Below are 25,567 nucleotides of genomic sequence, written 5' to 3'. Positions count from 1 at the left end.
TATATCCCTCCCAAGAGCTGATCCTGTTTCTCACAGCCAGCAGGACATTTGAGTATATTCTATAAGCTGAGCACTTTCATCGGTTATTTCATGTAATTCTTGAAATAATCGGTATCTTCATTTTATACCTAACAGTGTACTAGCAACAGCCTCTGAGCGCTGTGACAGCCACTTTATATATGCCATGGCTAATCCTCTCTAAAAGCTGCCACACTGATCTATATTCCCATTTTGTAGATGAAGAAACTAAGTTACAGCAATAAAGTGCTAGGGAGCCGGTGAGGAGCCGCTCTGTCCAACTCTAAAGCGTTTCAGAGTTGGGCCAAGGGACCCACCCTTGGAGTAATACCTAAGGAAGAGTACATCAATGGTTAGGGTATAAAAATTTATTACAGGTACAGAATATGACCACTAACGAATGCAGACAGGCTAGGACACAATGATAGTGGATGGAAGATGGCTAGCTCTTTGGAAAGTGAACAGGTTTGGGTGGCTTGGAGCCTCATGCCACACGGAATGGTCAGTCAGAAGGGAGAGCGCATGCCAAACACTGCAGGAGGTCAGGGCATCGAGTGACTGCTCTGTGTGTCCAATGCCTTCCCCATCTGATCTGGGGCTTCAAAGGATGCCACACCCAGAAGCAAGCAACTGAAGCAGAGAGGATTCCTAAGGTGGCCCAGGCTTGTCTCTGAAGTCACGGCAACACCATTTTAAGCAATATGTTTAATTGGATGATTTCCACAAACTATACACGAAGTTTCTAACCATCACAATTCAGTGAAGTACAAAACATTAAGTTACAGGCTGTGGGAAGAGAAGGCAACACCAGTGGTGGCACCTTCCAATCCTGGTTGGTCTAAGAGTAGGGGGTGGGGAAGGTTTCGTTTTAAACTGAGCCCCTCATTTCAATGTACAAAAGAATTACTCTGATCGATATTAAATTGTATTGAAAACAAAATGGACTAAAAAGCAACTACTACTCTATGTTGGGGTGGAAATGGGAGGAAAGAATGAGTCCTTCAAAGCAGGAGGGGAGACAGTTGGGAAAAGGTTCTGTGGCTGTGACCCCAGGTGGTCACTCACGCTGCTCCATTTTTACTTTGGGTGGTCTCAGGAAGGTCCGATTTTTCTTCTCTTTCTTCCCCTTTGTATTTGCTTGGAAGTTTCGCCAGCTGTCCACACGGCCATCTCGACTTTCCTAAGCACAAAAGAGGTTTGGGTGAGGAAACTAGTTAAGGAGAAGGAGGGCCTGAACCTGCTCTGCCATCCCTGCAGCCCAGCCCAGCGCAGCCCTCTGGAATAATCCAAGAGTAGAACAGAGCAGAGCTTCCTCCCACTTCCCTGGGCCCACAAAAAAGTGGCATCCCACCTCCAGAAGGCAGATCAGCTACAGGTTGGGAAGAGGACAAAATCATTGCAACCTTTGCTGGGGACCTCAGGGCTAGATACTTAGCATATGCTAATACTAATCCTCACAAAAAAAGCTGCCTGCAGGGCACCTGGGTGGCTCAGTTGAGTGTCTGCCTTTGGCTCAGGTCGTGATCCCAGAGTTCTGGGACCACCCTGCATAGGCTCCCCACTGGGAGCCTCTCTCTCCTTCTGCCTATGTCTCTGGATCCCTGTGTCTCTTATGAATAAATAAATAAAATCTTTACAAAAGAAAAAAAAAGCAAGCTGCCTGCAGCGTGTAGTGCCACCACCATTTCACAAATGACAACACCAAGGCTCAGAGGTCAGATCACTTTCTCAAAGTCATTTGGCTAGCCAGCAGTACAGCAGCTCTTCCCACCGCACCCTCCTCCTGCCTCACAAAACTTGGATGAGGCTCAAAGCCAGCATGATGCTGAGCAAGTTACCCTGAGAGGGTTGCTAGGGTCTCTCCCTGCTTATCAAGAGGCCTACTCATTTTCTCTCTCTGCACACACGTAGGGGAACAGAAACAAAGTTATCAACTCTGGTTTACCAATCCCTAGCCAGAGACCTAGACATTACAGAAGACAAGACACCAAATGTGGTTTAATTAAGGAAACTAGCTGAGCACCTCAAGAATATAACCAGGGTGTTAAAGAGGAATCAAGTTCAAAAGTCTGACTATCAGGGTCACAAGAACCTCGGTTTCTGCTAATAGACCTCTTAAGTAGGGTACTACTCCACAACTACCCTCCAATCTAAATGTGCAAAGCATTTTTCTTGAGCCCACTTGGCAGGTGTGCCTTCTATAAATCTCTAAAAAACCATCCAGGGACCCTTCCTGCCCTTGCCAAGGCTAGAGTTCCTACAGGCAGCTGAGCCAGGACTCATTCTCCAAAGCTCCTGCTCTTCCCCATACAGCCCCTTTCCCCGATCATCTGCCCCAGTTAGTCCTAGCAATGCCCCAGGAGCCAAGTTTCCATGCTGGGAAGTTTTCTTACTCTGGAATGAGAATCCCTGGCCACTGTGGAAACTTACCTCGAAGTTTTTCTGCCACTCCCTTTCTCGTTTGGCTTTTTCTTGAGCTTCAATTTCTTCTTCCCTTTGTCGCTTCCTAGGAAGAAAACCAGGCCAGAGTATTTATATGATACCTAGTGACTGTCTTAACCATACAAGGTAAGCTATCTCCTCACAGAAGCAAGTATATAAAGTAAATCCATTCCCTAGGGTTCTATAAAAATGGCTGTCTGCAGAAGGCTCAAAGCCGTTTCATGAATGTCTCACTCTAAACCACGCAGATGATACCATGGGCAGGGCTACAGGGCAGGGTATAAATACCCCTATTACATAGACAAGACATATAAGGGGGGCAAGGCCGAGCCAACAATAACCATAGGTTATGGGCTCAGGCTCTAGGTTCTGGGTTCAGTCTGAGACAACGCCATCTCGAGAACCCAGACCACCCTACTTTGGTAGAATGACCATTACAATAGTAGAGGTTCTTACTCAAGAGGATCTCTAGGAAAAAAAAAAAAAGCATCTCTAGACAAAACCCAATCCCAAAACAAGGACATTTCACACAACCTCAACTAGCAAAACATGGTTACTGCTAAACATTAATCAATAATACAATATATATATATATTAACAGAATGCCAAATCATCTCTGAAAAGCAAGGGAAATCATACTTTCGGACAATATTTTTAAGTGATTTCACTATACGATAAATACTACATACTCAACAAAGCTGTAGCCACTAGTCCCACAAAATGTTCTGGCCTCAAAACTCTGCCTATTTAACTCCAGGAAATCAAGAAGAAAACACACAGCACTCTTCATTAAAAATTCCCTAAGGATAGGCCCATTCAACTTCCCAAAAGTCAGAGAATTTCTTATCCTAGAGATTTGAAAGTTGGGCTGTTTCAGGAACTATTTTAGATAGTCTCTTAAATGATGTACTACATAATTCCTTGATCAGAAAAATCCTTCATTAGGAAAATCCCCAAAGACTAATTTTAATTAATCTAGGTAGTTAGATGAATTAAACAAATATTCTGATGCATACCTTTCGTGCATCTCTTTGGCTTCTCTCTCTTTCCTTTTAATTTCCAGCTCAGCAAAAAGTTTCATGGTCTGTTTATATACTGCTTGTTTGAACTACAAGAAAATTAAGAACAGAAGAATATAAAAGTCAGTATTTTACCAGCAACTTGAATCAAGCACTCTTAGATAGAGCCCAAGACAAAGCAGATTAGAACCAGCAAGGAAGAAAGATTTCAGAGAGAACTATTTAATGATGCTCTCTCCTGGGAGATAAATAACATAACCACCTAACAGACCTTTCCACTTTCACCATGCAGAGGATACACAGGAAACTTGCTCTGATAAAAAAACACCAAAGAGAAAAAACTACTACCTACTTATCACAACCATGTTGGAGGACCCTTTCCTCCCAAGAGCTTCGAAAAAATAACTTTAATGCTTTCTTTTCACAAACATTTTAAAATTACTCTGTGCGAGGCACCCAGCTAGGTACTAGAAGTTGCTACCAGGCAGACGAGTCTCAGGAGTCTACCAAATATGGCATAGCTATTAGAGTTATTAGTTGTGTGACCCCCACACCACCCCATTATCTGTTCTCCTTCCATGTAAAATCCCTTATCTTTAGGTACCTGGTCACCCAATGTAGAAGCCTGTATTTCCTAGGCTTCTTTGTAGCTAGGTGTGGCCATGTAACTTAGGTTTTAGCCAATGGGATATAAGGAGAAGTGATGCAGCAATTTCTTGGAATGTTCTTAGAGGGAGTACGCTTATCCCTCGTCCCCTTCCTCTATTCTGCTGTTTGGCACATGGGTGAGGTGATGACACATCCTGGACTGTGAGGATGGGGGCGACATCCTTGTTGGCAGAGCCACAGAGAGGAGAATGAGTCCTTGGATGACACATGGTCCAGCGCTGCCATACCAGCGGCCATCTTCCCAAAGACTATATTATACAGGACAGAAAACAAATCACTGTCTTGTTCAAACCACCATAATTTTGGGTCTCAGTTGTATGCAGTTCAACTTATATTCCAACTAATACTCAAATGGAAAAAAATAACACAACATAAGACAGAAAACAGAACTCTATCTTTAAAGCTTTTTTTCCCCAAAATATAAAGTATTTTAAATATGCAAAGAAAAATAGAAAATAACCCATCATGCAGATTTCACAGAGCTTAAATCCCAAAGCAGAGACACGAGAGCCAAGAGTAATGTACAAAAAGAAAGGGAAGTTAAAGAGCCCCAAAATTTGTCACTTCTTTTTAATGCGGTTTAATGCCCAGCATTGCTCAATAAAAGCCATACTCACAAACGCCAGTCCCTAACAAGGACAAACATCAAAGGAGTGAAGGAGTCTATAATGAATTGTTTCAATATCTTTAAAGGCTCCAAACTCTCTTGGCTGGACAATTACTGATGATTTTGAATTTTTTATATTCTTCTGCTTTTTCCAAATTTTCTATCATTAGCATGTGTTCCTTTATAATGGGGGGTGGGGGGAACAACTTAAAAAAGTTAGGGTTTTCAGAAACTCAGGAGGACCACGGAGTATTTAATAGGATCTTCAGAAAAGACCTAAAAGGGTCATTAAAGAGACGGGAAGAAAAAATAAGACTGTGGAGAAAAAACTGAAATACCGGACAGAGTAAATCCAAAACAGGTGGCTAATGCAAAAGGTGACCTCACAATTCACCAAGTAGTGTCACTACACAGAAGACGAGGCCAATCACTCCCAGCAAAATCACTGAAGTAAGAAGTTGCAGGCAAGTTTCCCTAGCAAGATAGCCTGTCTTGTGTATATCTTTAAAAACAAGGTAAAGACATGATAAGTTACTTATTGATCTAAATTGAGGCAAGATTAATAGGATTTTATTTTTTCAGGCTAGTAAGGCAATCAGACACAAATACCTAAGTGGAATCTCTCTCTCAGCCAATTCACACTAAAGAATCCAAAAGATGATGCAATGTTCTCCGTTTGTCAGAAATTACGACCTAGAGCACAGTGAGCACTCGTAGCAAGTGGAGTGCCATCTACTAGCTGCTTAGCGTCACCTATGGTTCCTCTCAAAGTTGCCCATGCCAGTTGCAATTACTACCATACTGTGAGATGTAAATACCACAGAAATTGATGAATGTAGTTACACAAATAAATGCTTATAGTTTCTTTTTTTAAAGATTTTATTTATTCATGAGAGACACAGAGAGAGAGAGACACAGGCAGAAGGAGAAGCAGGGAGCCTGACATGGGACTGGATCCTGGGTCTCCAGGATCACACCCTGGGCTGAAGGAGGCACTAAACCACTGAGCCACCCGGGCTGCCCGTAGTTTCTTTTTAAAACTAAGGCGAGTGCTCTAGAAAGATTCAATAAACGTTAAGTCCCTAAAAATACTGCTGTTGAATTAGGTACAGGTGAGACATCTGAAAAGCGAATCATCCCGGTGGGCTTGCACTTTTAAGGCCTTTGCTTGCTGCAGCCTCCTTTGCCCAGGAGAGCAATAAAGCTGTTGTTCCTCTTTATCCAAAAACAAAACAAAACAAAAAACAACCAATGAATCATATATAGCTAGCATTTTGATCTTGGTTTGTTTCATAAATACCTAAGTTTCAATGTACTTCAAAGAACATTACAAGGAGAAATTATGAATAATGCTTTGTGTGTGTGTTTTCTAAAATGAAATCAACTGCAAACTCCAATCAGCAGACACACAACATTCAAAGAAAAGGCTGTGGCCCTATGACAAAAAAAGAGTAAAGCTTAAAAAAAGGTGCATGGACATATATTCAAATATTTTAAGTTAAAACAAAATGTTTCTAGTGCCTGCTTCAGCAGCACATATACTAAAACAAAATGTTTCTAACACGTATGTGTCCTTCTTTAGGCTTCCTTCTCTTTAACCCACCAATCAGTATGCTCAAGCACATGAAATAGTGTGGCTTTTCCCATATCTCACTCACCAGCTCAGGGTCATCCTCCTCCACATTTGTAGGTTTTCCTTCCTTCTTTAATTGCTTTTTTCTCTCTTTCACCTAAAAAGAATTTTTTTTCATCAAAAAATTGAGAACATCCATTAAGTTGCACACATATGACATGTGCACTTTTCTGCAGGTATAGGTATAACAAAAGGTTTACATGGAAAAAAATGAGCTTCTTCCCCTCCCCTCCACAACAGCAATGTAATCAAAGGAGAACAAGCAACCAGGGGTCCTTCCTCTAACCTCATCTAAAATCCAATCCACCAGAAGAATGCATAGGGACCAGCAGGGAACTTGTCCCCAGCTCATCAGATCCCAGGCCAGAGCCAAAGAGCCTTGAATACGGTGAATAAATTACCCATCTCTCTTTTGAGGGCTGTAGTTACATGTTTATGGCAAAGAAAATATATCTGTCAAGTTTTAGAAGAAGCTACCAAATTTGTGGCATTAAGTATAATTGCTTTCTGATATTTCAACAACTGTATTGATCATTTTCACTGTGACACCCCCTAAACCAATAATTTTCACATCATATTAACTGACGTTTTTTATTCCTTTGGCCACCACTGAGATCTAAAAAAAATTTAAATATATGCATTCACACAAGAATGTGATTATTCTATTAAATAACCATCCACTACTGCTCCAGCAGTCAGTGCCTTCCAAGCTCAGAGCAGCCCTACTGCCACCTTGTGGCCAGAAAGCCTGAGGATGGCTCCTTTATAGGCAAAATACATAAGAGAAGTACCACAAGAATTTAAGAATTTGTCAGGTCCTTTTATGATTTTTACCAAAATTTGGCCTACACATATCACTTCCAACACATGAACAGCAAGACATAGTTATGGCCATCCATCTCCTCTTTTTACTCCTTTTCTTCATCTAAATTGGACTCATTATTATTATTGGTTATACAGCTATGAGATATTCCAAAGCTCTTCAAAGAAAAGGTCACACCCATATTCACTCCCAATTGAAACAGCTCTTACAAATGGCCTCATGATTCTTACCCCAGCAAGTTAAAAATTAAAACAAAGACCTTTCTTACCTCAGGCAAGCCATCTGAACACTTCCCACCACTCAGGAAATTTAGGTAATGCAAAAAAATAAATCCAGCTATAACTGAATTTATTTGACTCGTTCCCAACCCTGTTAATACAGATACGCACCTCCTCCTATTTAAAAAAAATTTACTCACGTCCCCTTGCCAATCTTTCTCAAGCCCATGTTCCAACCCCTTCACAGAGACAAGAATCAAAATAAAGGGTCAAGGATCATCCTGGCTGCTCCACTCTTCCACTCTCAGAACTGGGTAATGTGATAACACGTGATGAGAAGAAAAGACCTCTCTCCACAGCAAGAGGCTGGTAAGGAAAGATGGAGGAGCATCCTAAGCACTCCACCTCCTGAGCTCTAGGGCACACACTATGCATGAGCACCACAGCAAACTTATGGAGACCAGATAAGAGGTCACAAGTTACACCAGTAGGTATTGCTATGTTAACATTTACCCTCCTGCAAGGTGCCCAAGGCTTGCTAATACTTCCTGTAAACACAGCAGCACTATAAATACTTACAGTGTGTTCCACGTATTCTTTTCCTGCCTGAATTACATCCAGGGCCCTCTTCTTTTGTTCCTGATCCAGTAGCAACTTGTAAGCTTTGTCCACAGCTAATGCAAAACATTGAAATTAACTGTTTCTGCAAACACCCTCTGAAAGTCTGAACTATACTCAGGCAGTGTAAATGGACTTGTGCCATCTAAAAGCATACCCTACTTTGTTAAATTATTTATTGTTGTTAAACTAATTTAAAAACATACAACTATAAGCAATGACTTTCCTTGAGAGCCTTGGAAAGAATTAAATATACCCTCAAGACCAAATACACCACATCCAGATTTAATTCAGTGATAAAATACTTCCAATAATTTTTTTTGTTTGTTTCAAAGAAGAAAAATGATCCTATGCAGTAACAGTCTTTCTTGGTACATAAGAGTTTTAACAAAGCAAAGTTAAGATCTATGTCTTAAACAGCAACATTCTGCTTTGGAATGACAACTGTTCTACTGAAAACCACAGCTTCTTCATCACCAGAAGACAAATCTGTAACATTCCTTTTTTGATCCAGAACAAGGAACAGTTAGTCCCTAGCATTGATAAAATATTACTCAGGAGCAGGTAAATTTACAAATACCTTCAAAAGCCTTTTGTGCTCTGTCAGCATCATCTTGATTTTTGTCGGGGTGTACCAATATGGATAACTAAAATAAGAAGAAAGTTAGGTTTGTCAATAAGAATAATATTTAGTAACTCTTCGCCTACACTGTGCCTCTTTACAACCAAAAGCTCTAAGGCAAAAAAGACTGTAAGCCGGAAGCATTTTTAACAAGTTAATAAATATCATAAACTGCGCAGATATACTGGTCCTTAAAATTCAAGCACCAAAAGATTTGTAAATGCACAGCTGGGAAACATGTAGGGTTTTAATCACAAAGTTGAGAACAAATATAAGCCTAGCATTTATGAGGATGCTGTAAGGATACAGAAGAGAGATTGAAAAGTACCCAGTTCCTATTATGTTCCTTATACTGAACACTAAAAAGAGGCTAAAAAGCAGATATGAGACATCATCTTTTCTAAAAGAACTTTTAATTTAAAGTAGTAGTTCTGGGCAGCCCGGGTGGCTCAGTGGTTTAGCGCCACCTTCAGCCCAGGGCATGATCCTGGAGACCCTGGATCGAGTCCCACGTCGGGCTTCCTGCATGGAGCCTGCTTCTCCCTCTGCCTCTCTGTCTGTTTCTCGAATAAATAAATAAAATCTAAATAAATAAATAAATAAATAAATAAATAGATAGATAGATAGATAAATAAAGTAGTGGTTCTCAAGAGGGAGTCTGGAGGGATGGATTAAATAGGTGATGGGGACTAAGAAGTACACTAGTGAGCACCGAGTGATGTATGGAAGTGCTGAATCAGGGATCCCTGGGTGGCGCAGCGGTTTAGCGCCTGCCTTTGGCCCAGGGCGATCCTGGAGACCCGGGATCGAATCCCACATCGGGCTCCGGGTACATGGAGCCTGCTTCTCCCTCTGCCTATGTCTCTGCCCCTCTCTCTCTGTGTGTGACTATCATAAATAAATAATTTTTAAAAAATTTAAAAAAAAAAGGAAGTGCTGAATCACTGTATTATACACCTGAAACTAATATACACTGTATATTAACTAGAGTTAAAATAAAAACTAAAATTAAAATAAAATTAAGGGATCCCTGGGTGGCGCAGCAGTTTGGCGCCTGCCTTTGGCCCAGGGCGCAATCCTGGAGACCCGGGATCAAATCCCACATCGGGCTCCCGGTGCATGGAGCCTGCTTCTCCCTCTGCCTGTGTCTCTGCCTCTCTCTCTCTCTCTGTAACTATCATAAATAAATAAAAAAAAAAAATTTTAAAAAAAATAAAAATAAATAAAATTAAATTAAATTAAAATTTAAGAAAACAAAGTAGTGGTTCTTAGTTCTGGCTATGTTCCAACCCTGTAAAGCTTTTTATTTTTTTTAAAGATTTTATTTATTTATTTATTTGAGAGAGACAGAGAGAAAGAGCGCAGCACAAGCAGGGGGAGGAGCAGAGGGAGAGGGAGAAGCAGACTCCCTGCTAAGCATGGAGTCCAATACAGGGCCCAATCCCATGATCCTGAGATCATGACCCAAGCAGAAATCAAGAGTCAGATGCCCAACTGACTGAGCCACCCAGGCGCCCCCAACCCTGTAAAGCTTAAAAATACAGGTCTACTTTCTACTTTCAGACCCTCTGATCAGTCTCTGGCACCTATACTTTTTAGACTTCTACTGGATTGAATATCAGGTGACAGTAAGGAATTAATGTTAATTCTGTTAAGTGTGACAAGTAGTTATGCAAGAAAATATCCTTTTTCTTCTTGGGGAGATACATGATGAAGCATTTGGGGTAAAGTATCATATGTCTGTAATTTACAACAAGTCAGCCAAAAACAGAGTTAATGAAGGAAACCGATGCATACAGATGGTGAGTATATTGGTGTTCACTGCTCTAGTCTTTCTTTTTAAAATGTAATTTAAATTTATTATAATAAAAAAGTTAAAAAAAAAAAGCAATAATCTCCATAGGTGAATTCTTTTAGACAGCCAGGATTAGAACCACTGACCTACTATCATTGACAGACCAAAGTCAACTAGTTGGAACAGTGTGACTGGGTCAGAGAAATGACAGCAAGTAGGAATCCAATGCTAATCCAGCATTACTGGAGCCAAAATCCTGGGTTCTAATTTCAACTTTAATCACCTACTGGCTGTGAGACGTTAAGCAATTCACTTAACCTATCTCTGCACCAGTTTCCTCCTCTGTAAATGGGACAATACTAGGTACCTCTAACTCACTAGGTTGTTAAGAATGAACCAATGCAAGTAAGAAATATAGAATAATGTCTAACACACATTAACAATAGTTAACATATAAAAAGGAGATACTATATACCAAGAAAAAGATATACTATTCTATTGTGTATTACCTCTAAATCCTCATAATCACCCCATTGAGTAGACACCATTATTATGTGCATTTTACAAATACACAGAAAGGTTGAAAGTAACTTGTTCAAATTGCTTATAAGATGTATGGCCAAGACTGGAACTCAGGTCATATAGCTCTAGGACCCACATTCCTTTTTTTTTTTTTTTCTTTAAAATTTATTTATTTGAGAGAGAGAGAGAAACATGCACAAGCAGGGGGAGGCACAGAGGGGAGGGAGAGAGAGACAGGGAGAGGATCAGAGAGAGAGAGAGAAGCAGACTCTCCACTGAGCACAGACACTGATGTGGGACTGGATCTCACAACCCTGAGATCATGACCTGAGCTGAAATCAAGAGTTAGATGCTTAACCAACTGAGCCACCCAGGAGCTGCCAGGGCTCAGACTCTTAACTATTAAATCATATTAATGACTAAAGAACTTACTGAGCTCTTTGTATAGCTACGGATTTGAATGCTTAGTTATTAAATTGGTAAAGACTGCTAATGCCTTATATTAGGAAATTTGAAATTTTAGGGAAAAAATGCTGAATATAAGTACAGAGTAACTCTATAAAAAGTTATAAGGTAAAAAAAAAAAGTTATAAGGTTATATAATGACAAATGCCTGAGTAGGCAAAGATAAACATCTTGGCTTAACAGTAGATCAGATGATTGTGAGTCAGCACCATGGGGGCAACCAAGGAATCAAAGAAGCAGACATAATAGTGGATATTACCAAGTATGTCATGCAGGAGCTGAGAATCATATCCAGCACTGGTCAGGTCCTATTAAAATATGAAGTATATAAGAGATATAAAAAAGTTGTGGAAGGGCACCTGGGTGGCTTCAGGTCATGATCCCAGGGTCCTGGGATCAAGCCCCACATCTCTGCTCAGGGTGGAGCCTGCTTCTCCCTCTTCCTCTGCCCCTCCCCCTGCTTGTGCTCACTCTCTCTCTCAAATAGAAAATTAAAACTTAAAAAAAAAAAAAAAGTTGGGAAAAGTTAAAAAAAAAAAAAACATAAAATATACAGAAAATCCAATTAGTAAAGAGAGATTGCAGGGAGTGTGATTATTCAACTCCTAGAAGGAAAGAGGGTCACTCAACTATCAAAGTTGGAAGTTTTTTTTAAAAGGCTACTATAAACATTTCGAAGCTCAAGTTACAAAACATGAGACTGAGAAGAAAGCACTCTTTATATGAACCAGGTATCTATTGGGTTGTTTGCAAAACATAAAATTATTGAGGGAGGAGGTCTTAAAACTATAATACTGTTATGAGGGGCACCTGGGTGGCTCAGCCAGTTAAGCGTACAACTCAGTTTCGGCTCAGGTCAGGATCTCAGGGTTGTGAAATCAAGCCGTGCCTCAGGCTCTGCACTCAGAAAGGAGTCTGTTTGAGATTCTTTCCTGCCCCCACCTCCCACCCCCTCTGCTCCTCTCCCTGCTCACTCTCTCTCTAAAAATAAATAAATAAAATCTTAATAATTGTTACAAATCATTTAACACATTCTCCTGGGGAGAAGGCAGGAAATTTAATAAGCATGACTCCATGTAAGCTCTACTATTCTATCTTGTACTCTTCCTACTTAATTAAGGGGCTGGAAAGATTCTATTTGGATATAAACTTCATTCTATTCATAGGTTAAATTTGTTCTATTCTTCTAACTTCCAACTGTGTGCCTAGATTTGAGAGTGGGTATACTCCTGCCATAATCTTCCAAAGTCTGCTGAATGCAGTGGTCATTAAACTTCATGGCCTACCAATAACTACTGCTGTGGGGAGGCTGTGTGAATGTCAGAGGCAAGCCATAGTCATTAAATTACTTACGAATTTTGTCACTGTTAGTTTTTTTTTTTTTTTTTAAGAGTTACATAGCCTTAAATTTAAATAAAGAAAAGTTAAGGGGCATCTAGGTGGCTCAGATGGTTGAGCATCCAACTCTTGATAATGGCTCAGGTATGATCTTAGAGTCTTGAGATGGAGCCCTGGTTTGGACTTCTCGCTCAGTGGGAAGTCCACTTGAGACTCTCCCTCCCTCTCTCCCTCTGCTCCTCCCTCCACAAGTTCATGCACACGTGTGCTTTCTCTCTTGCTAAATAAATCTTAAAAAAAAAAAAAGTTAAATTTTGGGCCAAAAATCATAATAGCAAGTCCTTAGACAATCATGTGCTTACTATATTTCCAAAAGGTTCAGACTCCAACTACTATAGGAAAATAGTACTGTACCTGTCGAAACCTCTTTTTTATTTCTTCATCTGTCACTTCAGGATCTATCTGAAGAACCTAGAAGAATCAAAATCAGAACTGTAAAGGAGATTAAGAGAATTTATGAATTTAACAGGTATCCCATAATTACACATATTACAATCAGCATCTCACTCAGCATTCTAGAACAATGCCTGGCACACAGTTCTTAAAAATGCTCAAATGTAAATGAGGGGTCCTTGGCTGGCTCAGTCAGTAGAGTGTACAACTCTTGATCTTGGGGTTCTAAGTTTCAGCCCCATGTTGGGTGCAGAATTACTTTTAAAAAATAAAATATTTTTGGGACACCTGGATGGCTCAGCGGTTGGGTGTCTGCCTTTGGCTCAGGGTGTGATCCTGGAGTTCCCAGGATCGAGTCCCACATCGGGCTCCCTGCAGGGAGCCTGCTTCTCCCTCTGCCTATATCTCTGCCTCTCTCTGTGTCTCTCATGAATAAATAAAATCTTTAAAAACAAAAAATTAAAAAAAATATATTTTTAAAAAGAAAAAAGAAATATAGATGAACAAATCAGTTACCAGAATAATAGTTATCCCATTTTAGGGTTCTCAATTAATACAGTAGCTACCTTTACTCTATCAGAAGAATTTATCATATACCCAGACGCATGTTCCAGACCATGCTGAATTTTGCCTTCATTCATTAAGAAAAGGACCCTCCTGGGGCACCTGGGTGGCTCAGTGGTTGAGCGTCTGCCTTTGGCTCAGGTGATAATCCCACTGTCCTGGGATCGAGTCCCACATCGGGCTCCCCACAGGAAGCCTGCTTCTCCCTCTGCCCATGTCTCTGCCTTTCTCTCTGTGTCTCTCATGAATAAGTAGATAAAATCTTAAAAAAGAAAGAAAGAAAGAAAGAAAGAAAGAAAGAAAGAAAGAAAGAAAAGGACCCTCTCTACCCACCTCTACTTATCTTTACAAGTAAGAGAAAGCAGAAGCATGCAATTGGGAAAAAAATCAGGCTGGCCCCCTGATTTTCAATCCAGAAAGGTCCACTGGACTCCATGTTATATCTGTGATTCATGTGGGCAAATGATTCTCAGCCCAGAGAGAACATCAGAATTACCTGTGAGGATCTGTGACTAATGGCTGGGCCTACTCTAGAAAAGTCCGATTCCTGGACACCTGGGTGGCTCAGTCAGTTAAGCATCTGGCTTTGGCTCAAGTCATGATCTCAGGGTCCTGGGATTGAGCCCCAGCATCAGGCTCTCTGCTGAGCAAGGAGTCTGCTTCTCCCTCTCCCTCTGCTCCTCCCCCCTGCTTGTGCTCACTCTCTCAAATAAATAAATAAAATCTTTAAAAAAAAAAAAAAAGGAAGAGAAGTCTGATTACAATTCATGAGAACTGAGGTACAGCCAATGGAAAGATCCTCTGTATCTTCTGAGCAACGTTATTCTCTTTTTTTTTTTTTTTTTTTTAAAGATTCATCATTCATTCATGAGAGAGACAGAGAGAAAGGCAGAGACACAGGGAGAGGGAGAAGCAAGCTCCTTGCATGGAGCCTGATGTGGGACTTGGCATTCTTAAAAAATAAATCTAATCATTTTTCTCCAAGCCTAGGTAAGCTGGTGTTGACAGTACTCATCAAGCATCCTGACCACATCACCACAAATACATACTTTCATTAAACATTTACACAGTAGCTACTACCTGCTGAACACAATGCTATGTGCTAGAAATGCAAAGATAAACAGGGAAAACATATTTTTTTTAATTACCATATAATAAGTGCTTTTGGGGGAAGGGAATGTTATATACAATAAAGCAGATGATTTCACAGTGTGAAATCATCACATGGATTCAACATAGCACCTAGTATTTATTTACTTAGTATTCAAAGCCAGAGGAAGGTCCTGAAAGGGCATAGGGTGAGGAGAGTTAGAAATTAAGAGAAGGCCCCATTCAGTGCAACTGAATCAGAATCAACACATGACAAGATCCCCAAATGGTTTGAATCTGTTAAAGCCTGAGAAGCACTGGCAAGAAACAATGGAGGTTAGAAAAATGTGTGTTCAAAGTTAGTAGAAATAAGGATCAGTCAGTAATGGGCAGGGGGTGAGGAACAGTGGCAAAAATAAAAAATAAAAAATAAAAAAAAACCTTGAAAGGAAAATATATACTAGAAATTAAAACTGCAAAGTAATCCACCGGATGCTTGCGGTATTTTTTTAAAACATGGCAACAAGTAATGTCAAGATTTATTGTAAGCTTTCAAAACATTCCAACAGCCTATCTACCGTTATAAAGTTATTGGAAACCAATGAAGCTGAATCACCACTGCATTCGGCATACTTTGGAAGGTTATGACAGGCGCATACCCAGTCTCCAATGCTGAGGAGACATTCAGGGTGAGGGAAAAGAACTTTAGAGCAAAGAATTTTCAAGATTCTTTGTGTCCCCTCATACCTTATGTGGAAATTTCTTCTTATTCTGAGGAGATGCATAGTAAATTATTCAGGCATAAAGCATCACAATGTCTACAGCTTACTTTCAGATGATTCGGCAAAAATGAAGAAGGCATGTATATACACACAAACACATACACACCAATCAAAAGTTATTTTCCAAGAGTTATATCACATGTGCACATGTGATCACTGGCAACAAATATTCACTGAGTGCCTTCAAAGCTAATCCAACTCCTTTTCTATCTCTAAGAGTTGGAGGTACCATATATGGCCATGAAATACAATTTTAAAATAGTGGGCCTATCCCTGTGGCCCAAACCACTGTAAAGCCAGTTTCCCACTCAGTACAAATGTTTGGAACACCTAGGATTGCTAGATACTCTGCTCACTACTATTCTCATGAAATTTAAGCTCCATCAGGGGAGGAACAGACAAGTAGTAATTCCAATAGCATGATAAATGCCATATTATCAATATGGCTCTTAGGAAGCACACAGAACATTCAGATTCTTTGAAGGTTTTTCTGAATTCCTACTGTCTCAGGCTTTGGAGATATTGTAATGAAAAATCCACAGTCTTAGACCTCAAAGAGTTAATTAGTCATTTCACATTAACAAAAACATTTGACATTTATACAAGTTTCTGAACTCAAACTCTAAAAGCCTCCTTTGGGATCTTCTGCTTGAAAAAAGGAATCCACTCTAAAAAAAAAAAAAAAAAAAAAAAAAAAAAAAAGAAAAAAGGAATCCAGTCTTAGGCACACATCTGAACTCTACAACCTGTTAATAATGTAACAAGTCCCAGAGTTACATGAGATAACTACCCTTCTTTCCAAGGTACTTAAGATAAACAGAAAATAAAGTCAGTGGTGCTCCCTGCTGGCATCTTAAAGTTAAATCAAAATAAGGAACATAAATAGGACAGGAAGGAACAGGGACATGGGTTCATCTAAGCTTAGGGAAGGAAGTGGGGAAGGGCCCCCAAATTAAGAATTACTATAGAATGCCTAAGAATGATGCTTCTTGCATAATGGCTGAAGGTTAGATATATGTCCAAATAGGGAGGCACAGAGATGGCAGGAAGAGAAAAGAAAATGCACCCTCGATAAGGATTCCTGTGAGAAGATCCCTCAGATTCCCAATTTATTTCCTCCCATTTCTACCTGCTGCTCAGTGAGGCGGTGTCAAGGAAGACCACTCACACTTTAGTTGACTTGACAGCTGAGATGACAGCTATCACTGCATTACTCCCTTTACTAGAAGACGACCAGGCTGCTTACCTCTGTAGAAAAATCAGCTTCATTTAGATGGCTCAACAGTTACTTGTTGCATAAGAAACAAAAGTCACTCATTACTTATATCTCCAGAACATCTAATTCTGACTTAGAATAAAAAAGCAACTTGACTTTTTGACATTCACCCTATAAAGAGGCCAGGACATTTGTAGAAAATAGAAAAGAAAATGTTCTAAAGGATAGTCATGGAGTCCTGCCCATTTGAATACAATCTCCCATCTTCCCAAGTGTGTTGACCTTAACATTTTGTTGTGTAAAGATATAGATAGATGGATATAGAAATAGATATTCAAATACACATACATACACAGTCAACCCTTGAACAATACAGATTTGAATTGTGTGGGTCAACTTATGTACGGATTTTTAAAATATATATATATATATATAGTACACAACTATAAATGTATTTTCTCTTATGATTTTAATATTTTCTCTAGCTTACTTTATTATAAGAACACAGTATTTAATACACGTAACATACAAAATATGCGTTTATCAATGGTTTATATTATCAGTGAAGCTTCCAGTCAATAGTAGTTATTAGCAGGACGCCTGGGTGGCTCAGTGGTTGAGCATCTGCCTTTGGCTCAGTCCTAGTCTCAGGGTCCTGGGATCAAGTCCCACATGGGCCTCCTTGCTCAATGGGGAGTCTGCTTCTCCTTCTCCCTATGCCCCTCCCCCTGCTTATACTCTCTCCCACTCTCAAATAAAATCTTTTTAAAAAAGGCATTAGGGATCCCTGGATGGCTCAGCAGTTTGGCGCCTGCCTTCGGCCCAGAGCATGATCCCGGAGACCCAAGATTGAGTCCCACATCGGGCTCCCTGCATGGAGCCTGCTTCTCCCTCCGCCTGAGACTCTGCCTCTCTTTCTCTCTCTCATGAATAAATAATTTTTTTAAAAAAAAAAGGCATTAAAATCCTAGCCTTTGGGGATCCCTGGGTGGCTCAGTGGTTTAGGGCCTGCCTGCAGCCTGGGGCGTGGTCCTGGAGTCCTGGGATCAAGTTCCACGTCGGGCTCCCTGATGGAGCCTGCTTCTCCCTCTGCCTGTGTCTCTGCCTCCCTCTCTCTCTGTCTCTCATGAATAAATAAAATCTTTAAAATTAAAAAAAATATAAAAAATCCTAGCCTTTATATTAGTTCCAACAATCTGTCATTTCTTGTCCATCAGATCTCCGCAGGAAACACAAATTACCTTAATAAATGGGTAAGCTAAATGATCACATCTCCTTTTGACGGTACTATGTACAGTTTAAGAGTACAGTTAAATAAAAAGGATATACCATCAAATTCTTTATCACTTCTCAAATTATCTTCTCCATGCCCTTCCAAAAGTCAAATCAAAAGTCCTTTTTTTTAAGATTTTGTTTATTTTTTAAGTAAACTCTACACCTAATATGAGGCTTGAACTCATGACTCTGAGATCAAGAGTTGCATGTTCTACCAACTGGACCAGCCAGGCACCCTTAAAAGTATTCTTTAAGCTTCTCATCTTCCCTTTCCCTTTCTGAGCAATACAATCCAAACACATTAAATGGAGCTAGGCAACGTAGACATCTACATTGGGTGGGGCGTCAAAATGGCCCAGAGTAGTGTCAGAGTCCGTTTGAGATGAAGACAATGGTGAACACACTGGGAGTAGTGGCCAGTCACACATTGGTGGAGTATAAATCGGTGAGAAGAGCATCCCCACAGAAGGGCAGCCTGACATGGAAGTACAAAGGGGTTTGAGTAGGGCATCTCAGTGGACAGGTAGTCTGGCACAGGATGTTAAAACTTAAGCAAGGTGAGACTGTGAACACGGGAGGGTAGCCAAGTATAGGGTTTCAGAGCCCAAGAGGGATAAGCAAGGCATCCACATGGTAGTAGAGCCCAACATAGGGTATCTGAGGCTGAGCAGGGTAAGCAAAGTGTCCACAAGGGAAGGTGGTCTGACATGGAGTATAGGAGCCCAAGCAAGAGCACCTCTACAATGGGATGGCCTAGCATGGGAAATCTGTGCTTGGTAAGATGGATCCCCATGTAGGAGGGCATCCAGTATAAGAAGGCAGCCCAACAAGAGGTGTCAGAACCCAAGCAGGATGTAGAAAGCACTTGTATGGAAGTGAAGAGGGCCTCCATGCACAGGGATGCCCTGGAGGGTGGAGTCAGAGCCCAAGTAAGATGAGGAAGGTGTTCTCAGAAGAAGGCAGCCTGATGTAGAATGTCAAAGCCAGAGCAGAGTAGGAAGGTGTCTGCTTGATGGGGAGGGATGAAGCCCAAAGGGGATAAAGAGAGCCCACAGAGGGTACAGAGCAAGCACAGAGTCTGAGCTGGGTGAGGAACACACTCACATGGACGGGTAACCTGGCAAGGTAACTTTGAGCTCAGGTATGGTGAAAAGGGTTTTGCACACTGAAGCAGCCTAGTGTTGGGGTCAGAATAAACTGGCTGAGGAGGGCATTCACAAGAGGGAAGGAATGGCAGTTGGGAGATCAGATGCAAACAAGAGGATCAATTAAATAAATATATATATACACATATATATATTTAAGGTAGTGGGAGCCTGATTTCTCACTATGAAAGGGAACCACAAACATGGAAAGAAAAAAAATGAGAATAAATCCTATAATGTTGGATTGAAATTGGATGTAAGTACATGTACGTACGTACACATGCACACACCCATACGCACACACACGCACACTCACCCCACTCCTTAGCCCTTTCTACTAATAGGGCCTAGGGGTGGTGACAATTCCAACAGCAATAAGTACACCTAGCACCCAAATCTTGATTTCTAAATACCATTCATCACTAAAAGGAACCAGACCTCCTCACTGAAATGATTAATTTTAGGCTGTCAGGAAAAGTACAAGAGTGCCTAGTAATCAAAGAATGATGAAGAAATTACCAAAAGACAGATCTGGCTTGAAAAGTAACCTGCCAGGGATCCCTGGGTGGTGCAGTGGTTTAGCGCCTGTCTTTGGCCCAGGGCGCGATCCTGGAGACCCGGGATCGAATCCCACATCGGGCTCCTGGTGCATGGAGCCTGCTCCTCCCTCTGCCTCTGTCTCTCTGCCTCTCTCTCTCTCTCTCTCTCTCTCTCTGTGTGTGTGACTATCATAAAAAAAATAAAATAAAATAAAAAAAAAAAGAAAAGTAACGTGCTGGCCAAATTTGGGACAACTTGAGCAATAAAATAATGTCAAAATATAACACACTGAATAAAATAGGAAGCCCAAATCTATACTGACCAATAAATGAATAAATTGAAACTTTGATAAGGAGAGGATATTTATACAGTCTCAAACATCTCCCCATAAAATACTTATTACAAAGAGGGAAAAAAAGTAACTTCATGAACAAACACAGCAAGCGCCTCCTGAAGTGATCAGATTAACATCATTAGTAATGGAATAAACAATAAACCTGTGACAATGGAAATATCATATACTTTATAAGGTGCAAAATAACAACACAAGTATCGCTTCTGTGATATTCCTGCCAAGGTTGCATAAAGCTGGTGTTGGGGCAGCTGACTCCAGCTGAAGAAACATCAAACAAACTCAAATTGAGAGATATGCTACAAAATAACTGGCCTGTAATCTGCAGAAATGATAAAGTCACCAGTGTTAAGGGAATCCTATGAAACTGTTCCAGAATGAAGACTAAAGGGACATGACAACTAAATATAACAGTTGATTCTGGGCTGAATCCTTCTGCTATACAGGACATTATTGAGACAACTGCCAAATTTGAATGGGGTCTGAGAACTACATGGTAACAATGCATCAATGTTTATTTCCTGATTTTTTTATTGTCATACTGTGCTTCAGTAGGAGAGTGTCATTTGTAGGAAAAATACACTGAAGTACTGCTGGGCAAAGAGGCATCATATTGACAACTTAGTTATCACTGTCTAAGAAAGTCTTCATAGTATACTTGAAACCTTTCTGCAAATCTGAGAATGCTTTAAAATGTAAAAATTCTTTAAAAAGTACTCTTCAAAAAACAGAAGCAATGGATGAACCTTGAAGACATTATGCTAAATGAAATAAGCCAAACACAAAAGAACAAATATTATGTGATTCTATCTATACGAGGCACTTAGAACAGGCAAATTCATAGATAGAAAGTAGAATAGAAATTACCTCTGGGTAAGTGGGGGTAGGAGGAATGGGGAGTTATTGTTTAATGGGTTTGGAGTTTCTGTTTGGAATGATGAAAAAGTTCTGGAAATGATAGTTGTGATGGTTGTACAACACTGAATGTACTTAATGCCACTGAACTCTACACTTAAAAATGGTTAAAATGGTTAATTTTATGTATATTTTACCAAATAAACTGGGAACAAAAAGGTTTATAATACTCAATAAATGTTTTTATAAAATGTAACAATATTCATGTCAATATTATTTATAACTGTGAATAATTAGAAACCAGTTTAAATATCCTATAATAAAAGAATTGTTTAAACAGTAATTATAGAGACTTTAAGAAACATATACAAATACTTTACATAACAATACAGCATTGAGAATAGCACAAAGTGCATTATCCTCCTTGTTTTAAAATAAAACTTTTGGGGCACCTGAGTGGCTCAGTCAGTTGAGCTGCTATCTTCAGATCAGGTCATGATCCCAAGGTCCTGGGATCGAGCCCCATTTGGGCTCCCCACTCAACAGGAAGTCTGCTTCTCTCTCTCCCTCTGCCTGCTGCTCCCTCTGCTTCTTCTTCTTCTCTCTCTCTCTCAAATAATTAAATAAAAATTTTACAAAATAAATCTTTTCTTTTTTAAATACACTCTACACCCAGCATGGAGCCCAATATGGGACTTGAACTACTGATATCAAGTCAAATGCCCAATCAACTGAGCCATGCAGGTGCCCCTAAAATAAAACATTCAAAATAGTTAAAGTATAAACAATTAAGAGTGGCTACTTCTCTTAGATGGGATTATATATGATTATTCTTGCTTCTTTCTTTCCTTTTTTATAAAGATTGTATTTATTCATGAGAGACACAGAAAGAGAAGTAGAGACACAGGCAGAGAGAGAGAGAAGCAGGATTCATGCAGGGAGCCCGATTGGGGACTCGATCCTGGGACTCCAGGATCATGCAACTCTAGGATCACACCCTGGGCCGAAGGCAGGCGCTCAACCACTGAGCCACCCAAGCATCCTCTTGCTTTCTTTATATTTCAAATCTTTATTTTTTTTTAAAGATTGATTATTTATTTATTTATGATAGACATAGCGAGGGAGAGAGAGGCAGAGACACAGGCAGAGGGAGAAGCAGGCTCCATGCCGGGAGCCTGACGTGGGACTCGATTCCAGGACTCCAGGATCGCGCCCTGGGCCAAAGACAGGCGCCAAACCACTGAGCCACCCAGGGATCCCCTATTTCAAATTTTTATAAGAAATAGTTTACTTTTATAATTAGGAAAAGTTTAAAATTATAAAATTAAGGAAATCCAAAAAATATATTTGATTGTTTACAACCTTGTGATCATTTTTTGGTTCTTGGGTTCAGAAAAGTTGTAACAAGCAAACTAAATCAAAGATTCTAAATATATCAAGGCTAACTATCCCTTTACATCTGACAATAAAGTCCTATATATTTGGGTTGGTAAAAGATGGAGAATATTTGACAAGGCAAGACCTCAATTTCCTTAACATACTGCCTCTGAAACTCTGCTCACAATAAAACCACCAAATCTTGAGATGCCTGGGGAGCTCAGTGACTGAGCAACTGCCTTCGCCTCAGGTCATGGTCCAGGGGTCCTGGAATAGTCTTTGTATTGGGTTCCCCACAGGGAGCCTACTTGTCCCTCTGCCTGTGTCTCTGCCTCTCTGTCTCTCATGAATAAATAGAATCTTAAAAATAAATAAATAAATAAATAAATAAATAAATAAATAAATAAATAAATAAATAAATAAAATCACCAAATCTCAGTTCCAACTATCAGACAAATTAGGTGTGTGTTCTGATGTAAGCCTGCCTCCAGCTATGCAAAGCTCCCCATCACAAGGCCACAGCAACATCAGACAGCTCACCTCAAATGGGTTCAAATTGAAGTAGGAAGAACCAGGACGGGTCAATCTTTCAATCTGATTTTTGGATGTTAGAACGGAATCTCTCTTCTCTATCTGTTTCACCTAAAATGAAGGGAGATAAAAACTTCATTAGTAAAGTTCAATAATAAACTCTGAATATTAAGCTACTGACATGTTCAGCAAACATTTGTCTACATGTGGAAGACAATTTTTTAAATGTTTTGAGGAATAATTCCAACAGCTATCATCCACTGAGTTCTAATAATATAAAAACTTGACACATATTTATCCCTCTCAACCATCCTATACAGTTTTTACTATTACCCCATTTTACAGTTAAGAAAACTGAGATTTAGAGAGGTTAACTGTCTTGTTCTCAACTACCCAACTTGTAACTAGAATTTTAATTCCAACAGTCTGAGGAATCAAGAAGATTCAAACATAAATATGTCACAGCCACCACCTTCAAAGAGCTTCCACTATAATGATGGAAGATGTACTTGTGCTGTTCATACTTAATTTACAGCTTTTTATTTAAAAATACAATTACACTGAAATATATACTAAAACAGCATTTAAAAAAATAAAATAGCATTTAAAAAAGTATATGGGAAGGGCAAGTAACTCTGCCTACCTAACCTGAATAAGAGTTAGAAAAATCCCTGGCCCAGGGGCTCAGTTGGTTGGATGCCGAGCTCATTTCCACTCAGGTAGTGATCTCAGGGTCGTGGGGAAAAGCCCTGTGTCTGGCTCTGTACTCTGTGCAGAGTCAGCTTGGAATTCTTTCTTTTTCTCTCTCTCTCTGCCCTTCCCCCCATATACATACATAAAAATTAAAAAAAAAAGAAAAGAAAAGAAAAGAAAAGAAAAGAAAAGAAAGAAAAGAAAAGAAAAGAAAAAAAAAGAAAAGAAAAGAAGGAAAGAAAAACCCCTGACCCAAAGACAATGCTAAGAAGAACAGACATCAGGTAGTGCCAGGAAAACATTCTTGGTGCCACTGTCAGAGTTATAATACTAGTTGAAATGAATCACTGGTATGTTATATACCATCTTTATTCCTATGAACAAAAAGAGTTTAGGAATAATTTCAGTAATCTAAAAGGCCCTTCCTTCTCAGTATCCTTCCTTTTTGCTTTCTTTAAAACAACATGCCACTCCCCACCCCCTCTACTCTACCTTCTTTCCCGAATTTATTTTCCTCATGGCACCTATCACTACCTGATACAATATTGTATATGTTTGTTTATTGCTTATCCTTCTCTATAGAATGCAAGCTCTATGAAGACAGGATTTGTCTCTGTTGTTCACTACCATACCTCTAGCAACTAAACAGTACATTAGTACATGTCAGGTACTCAAAAAACATTGGTTGAATGGTAAATGAAGGGTGCTCCTTTAGGTACTTTCTCTCATTAGATTCAAACAAACCAAGATTGCTTTTCTTTTTTGTTTTCTTTTTTCTTTTAACTAAGATATAGTAAGCGAAACAATTTTCAGTATTAATTGCAACAGAAGTCCATCTTCAGCTTTAACTCTTTGAAAGACCCTTTCTTATACATTAATTCCTTTAACGCTCATAAAACTCTTTTTTATTTCTTATTTTTTTTAAACTCATTTTAATATTAACTCTCACTTTACATAAGTGGACACCGAAGATCTGTAAAATCAATGCCTTGAAAAAATGCAATCACGGTCCAATAAACTGCGTTGCAAAAATCCAATCCAAGGTCCTCTGATTCCAAACGGCATGCTTTTCTTTCATTTATTCATTCATTTATTCAACAAATATTTACCAAGGAATCACCATGTTCTAGGCGCTGGAAACACGACAGTAAGCGAGGCTCAGACCAAAGTGACTCCAGTCCTAACATGATACCAAGCTGTGATCTGCTTTAGGATCCAGAACAAATTATTTCACCTCCCTAAACCTCAGGCTTGTCATCTGTAAAACAGATAATGCTACCTGGCACGATGCATAGTGCCTGGCGTCCACAAATGTCAGAAACAACCACTACTACAACTCATGACAGAGAACTAAAAGTGGACAGTGCTTCCGTTTAGAATAAAAATGAGGTCCACGATTAGTTAAGTCGCCCCCAAGAAGGTCAGCCTCTGCCGGCCCCTGCCAGCCTCCGACTCCGCGGACTTCGGAGACCTCTGCACGCGCCCAGGCACTTCGTTGGCCACACTCGTCGTCTACCCGCAGACGTGGGACCCTGGCCCCTTTTTCCAAGCCCAAGGGATCCCCTAGCAGCTATCAGGCAAAGACGCAAACACACCCCCAGCTCGCCCCCCCCCCCCATCCCCCGCCTTCCCGAAGGCCGGACCGGAGGAGCCGCCCAACGGTCCAGGCCAGGAAGACCACTGCCTTTGCCCGCTGGGAAAGTAGGACCGGGCGGGGTTGCCCTGGTGCCATTACACCCCACTCGGTGTTCACCTCACTGTAAAAGGTCATAAATGCTTCCTCGGTGCTCCCTCCGCCAGCCGAAGCCCCGCTCTCTCCTGGAGCCGCCATTTCCCCGGCCCAACAACCACGTGACTCTCCTGCGCAGGCGCAGCCTCCTGTGATTCTTACAGGCCCGCCTCTCTA

At 40.2% G+C, this 25,567-nt stretch overlaps 1 protein-coding gene across 2 annotated transcripts; it reads right to left on the bottom strand.

The window, feature by feature from the left end:
- Positions 1–708: 708 nt before the first annotated feature.
- DNAJC8 (DnaJ heat shock protein family (Hsp40) member C8) lies at positions 709–25,567 on the bottom strand. 2 transcript variants are annotated; one of them, XM_072827554.1, is made up of 9 exons: positions 25,415–25,567; positions 22,978–23,079; positions 13,204–13,260; positions 8,628–8,694; positions 8,009–8,103; positions 6,414–6,485; positions 3,477–3,568; positions 2,449–2,524; positions 709–1,198 (listed from the first exon to the last, which is right to left on the bottom strand). In XM_072827554.1, exons 1-9 carry the CDS (start codon positions 25,490–25,492, stop codon positions 1,076–1,078), a joined length of 762 nt encoding a protein of 253 aa, XP_072683655.1. In that variant the 5' UTR covers positions 25,493–25,567; the 3' UTR covers positions 709–1,075. The 2 variants fall into 2 exon arrangements, with proteins under 2 accessions (XP_072683655.1, XP_072683656.1); XM_072827555.1 differs by lacking the exon at positions 25,415–25,567 and adding an exon at positions 24,771–24,863.

The sequence above is a fragment of the Canis lupus genome, chromosome 5 (assembly GCF_048164855.1).
Source record: "Canis lupus baileyi chromosome 5, mCanLup2.hap1, whole genome shotgun sequence".
Classification (NCBI taxonomy): Eukaryota; Metazoa; Chordata; class Mammalia; order Carnivora; family Canidae; genus Canis; species Canis lupus.
This window is presented reverse-complemented; position numbering and strand designations above follow the sequence as displayed.

Bases quoted from the DNA above. Each gene is read 5' to 3' on its own strand.
- DNAJC8 (XM_072827554.1), bottom strand. From the start codon at position 25,492: ATGGCGGCTCCAGGAGAGAGCGGGGCTTCGGCTGGCGGAGGGAGCACC. The intron at 8,104-8,627 runs GTATTTGTAAAT...GTTTTGCATTAG, and splicing joins AGCACAAAAGGCTTTTGAAG to CTGTGGACAAAGCTTACAAG. The intron at 3,569-6,413 runs GTGAGTGAGATA...ATTTTCTTGTAG, and splicing joins AGGAGGATGACCCTGAGCTG to TTCAAACAAGCAGTATATAA.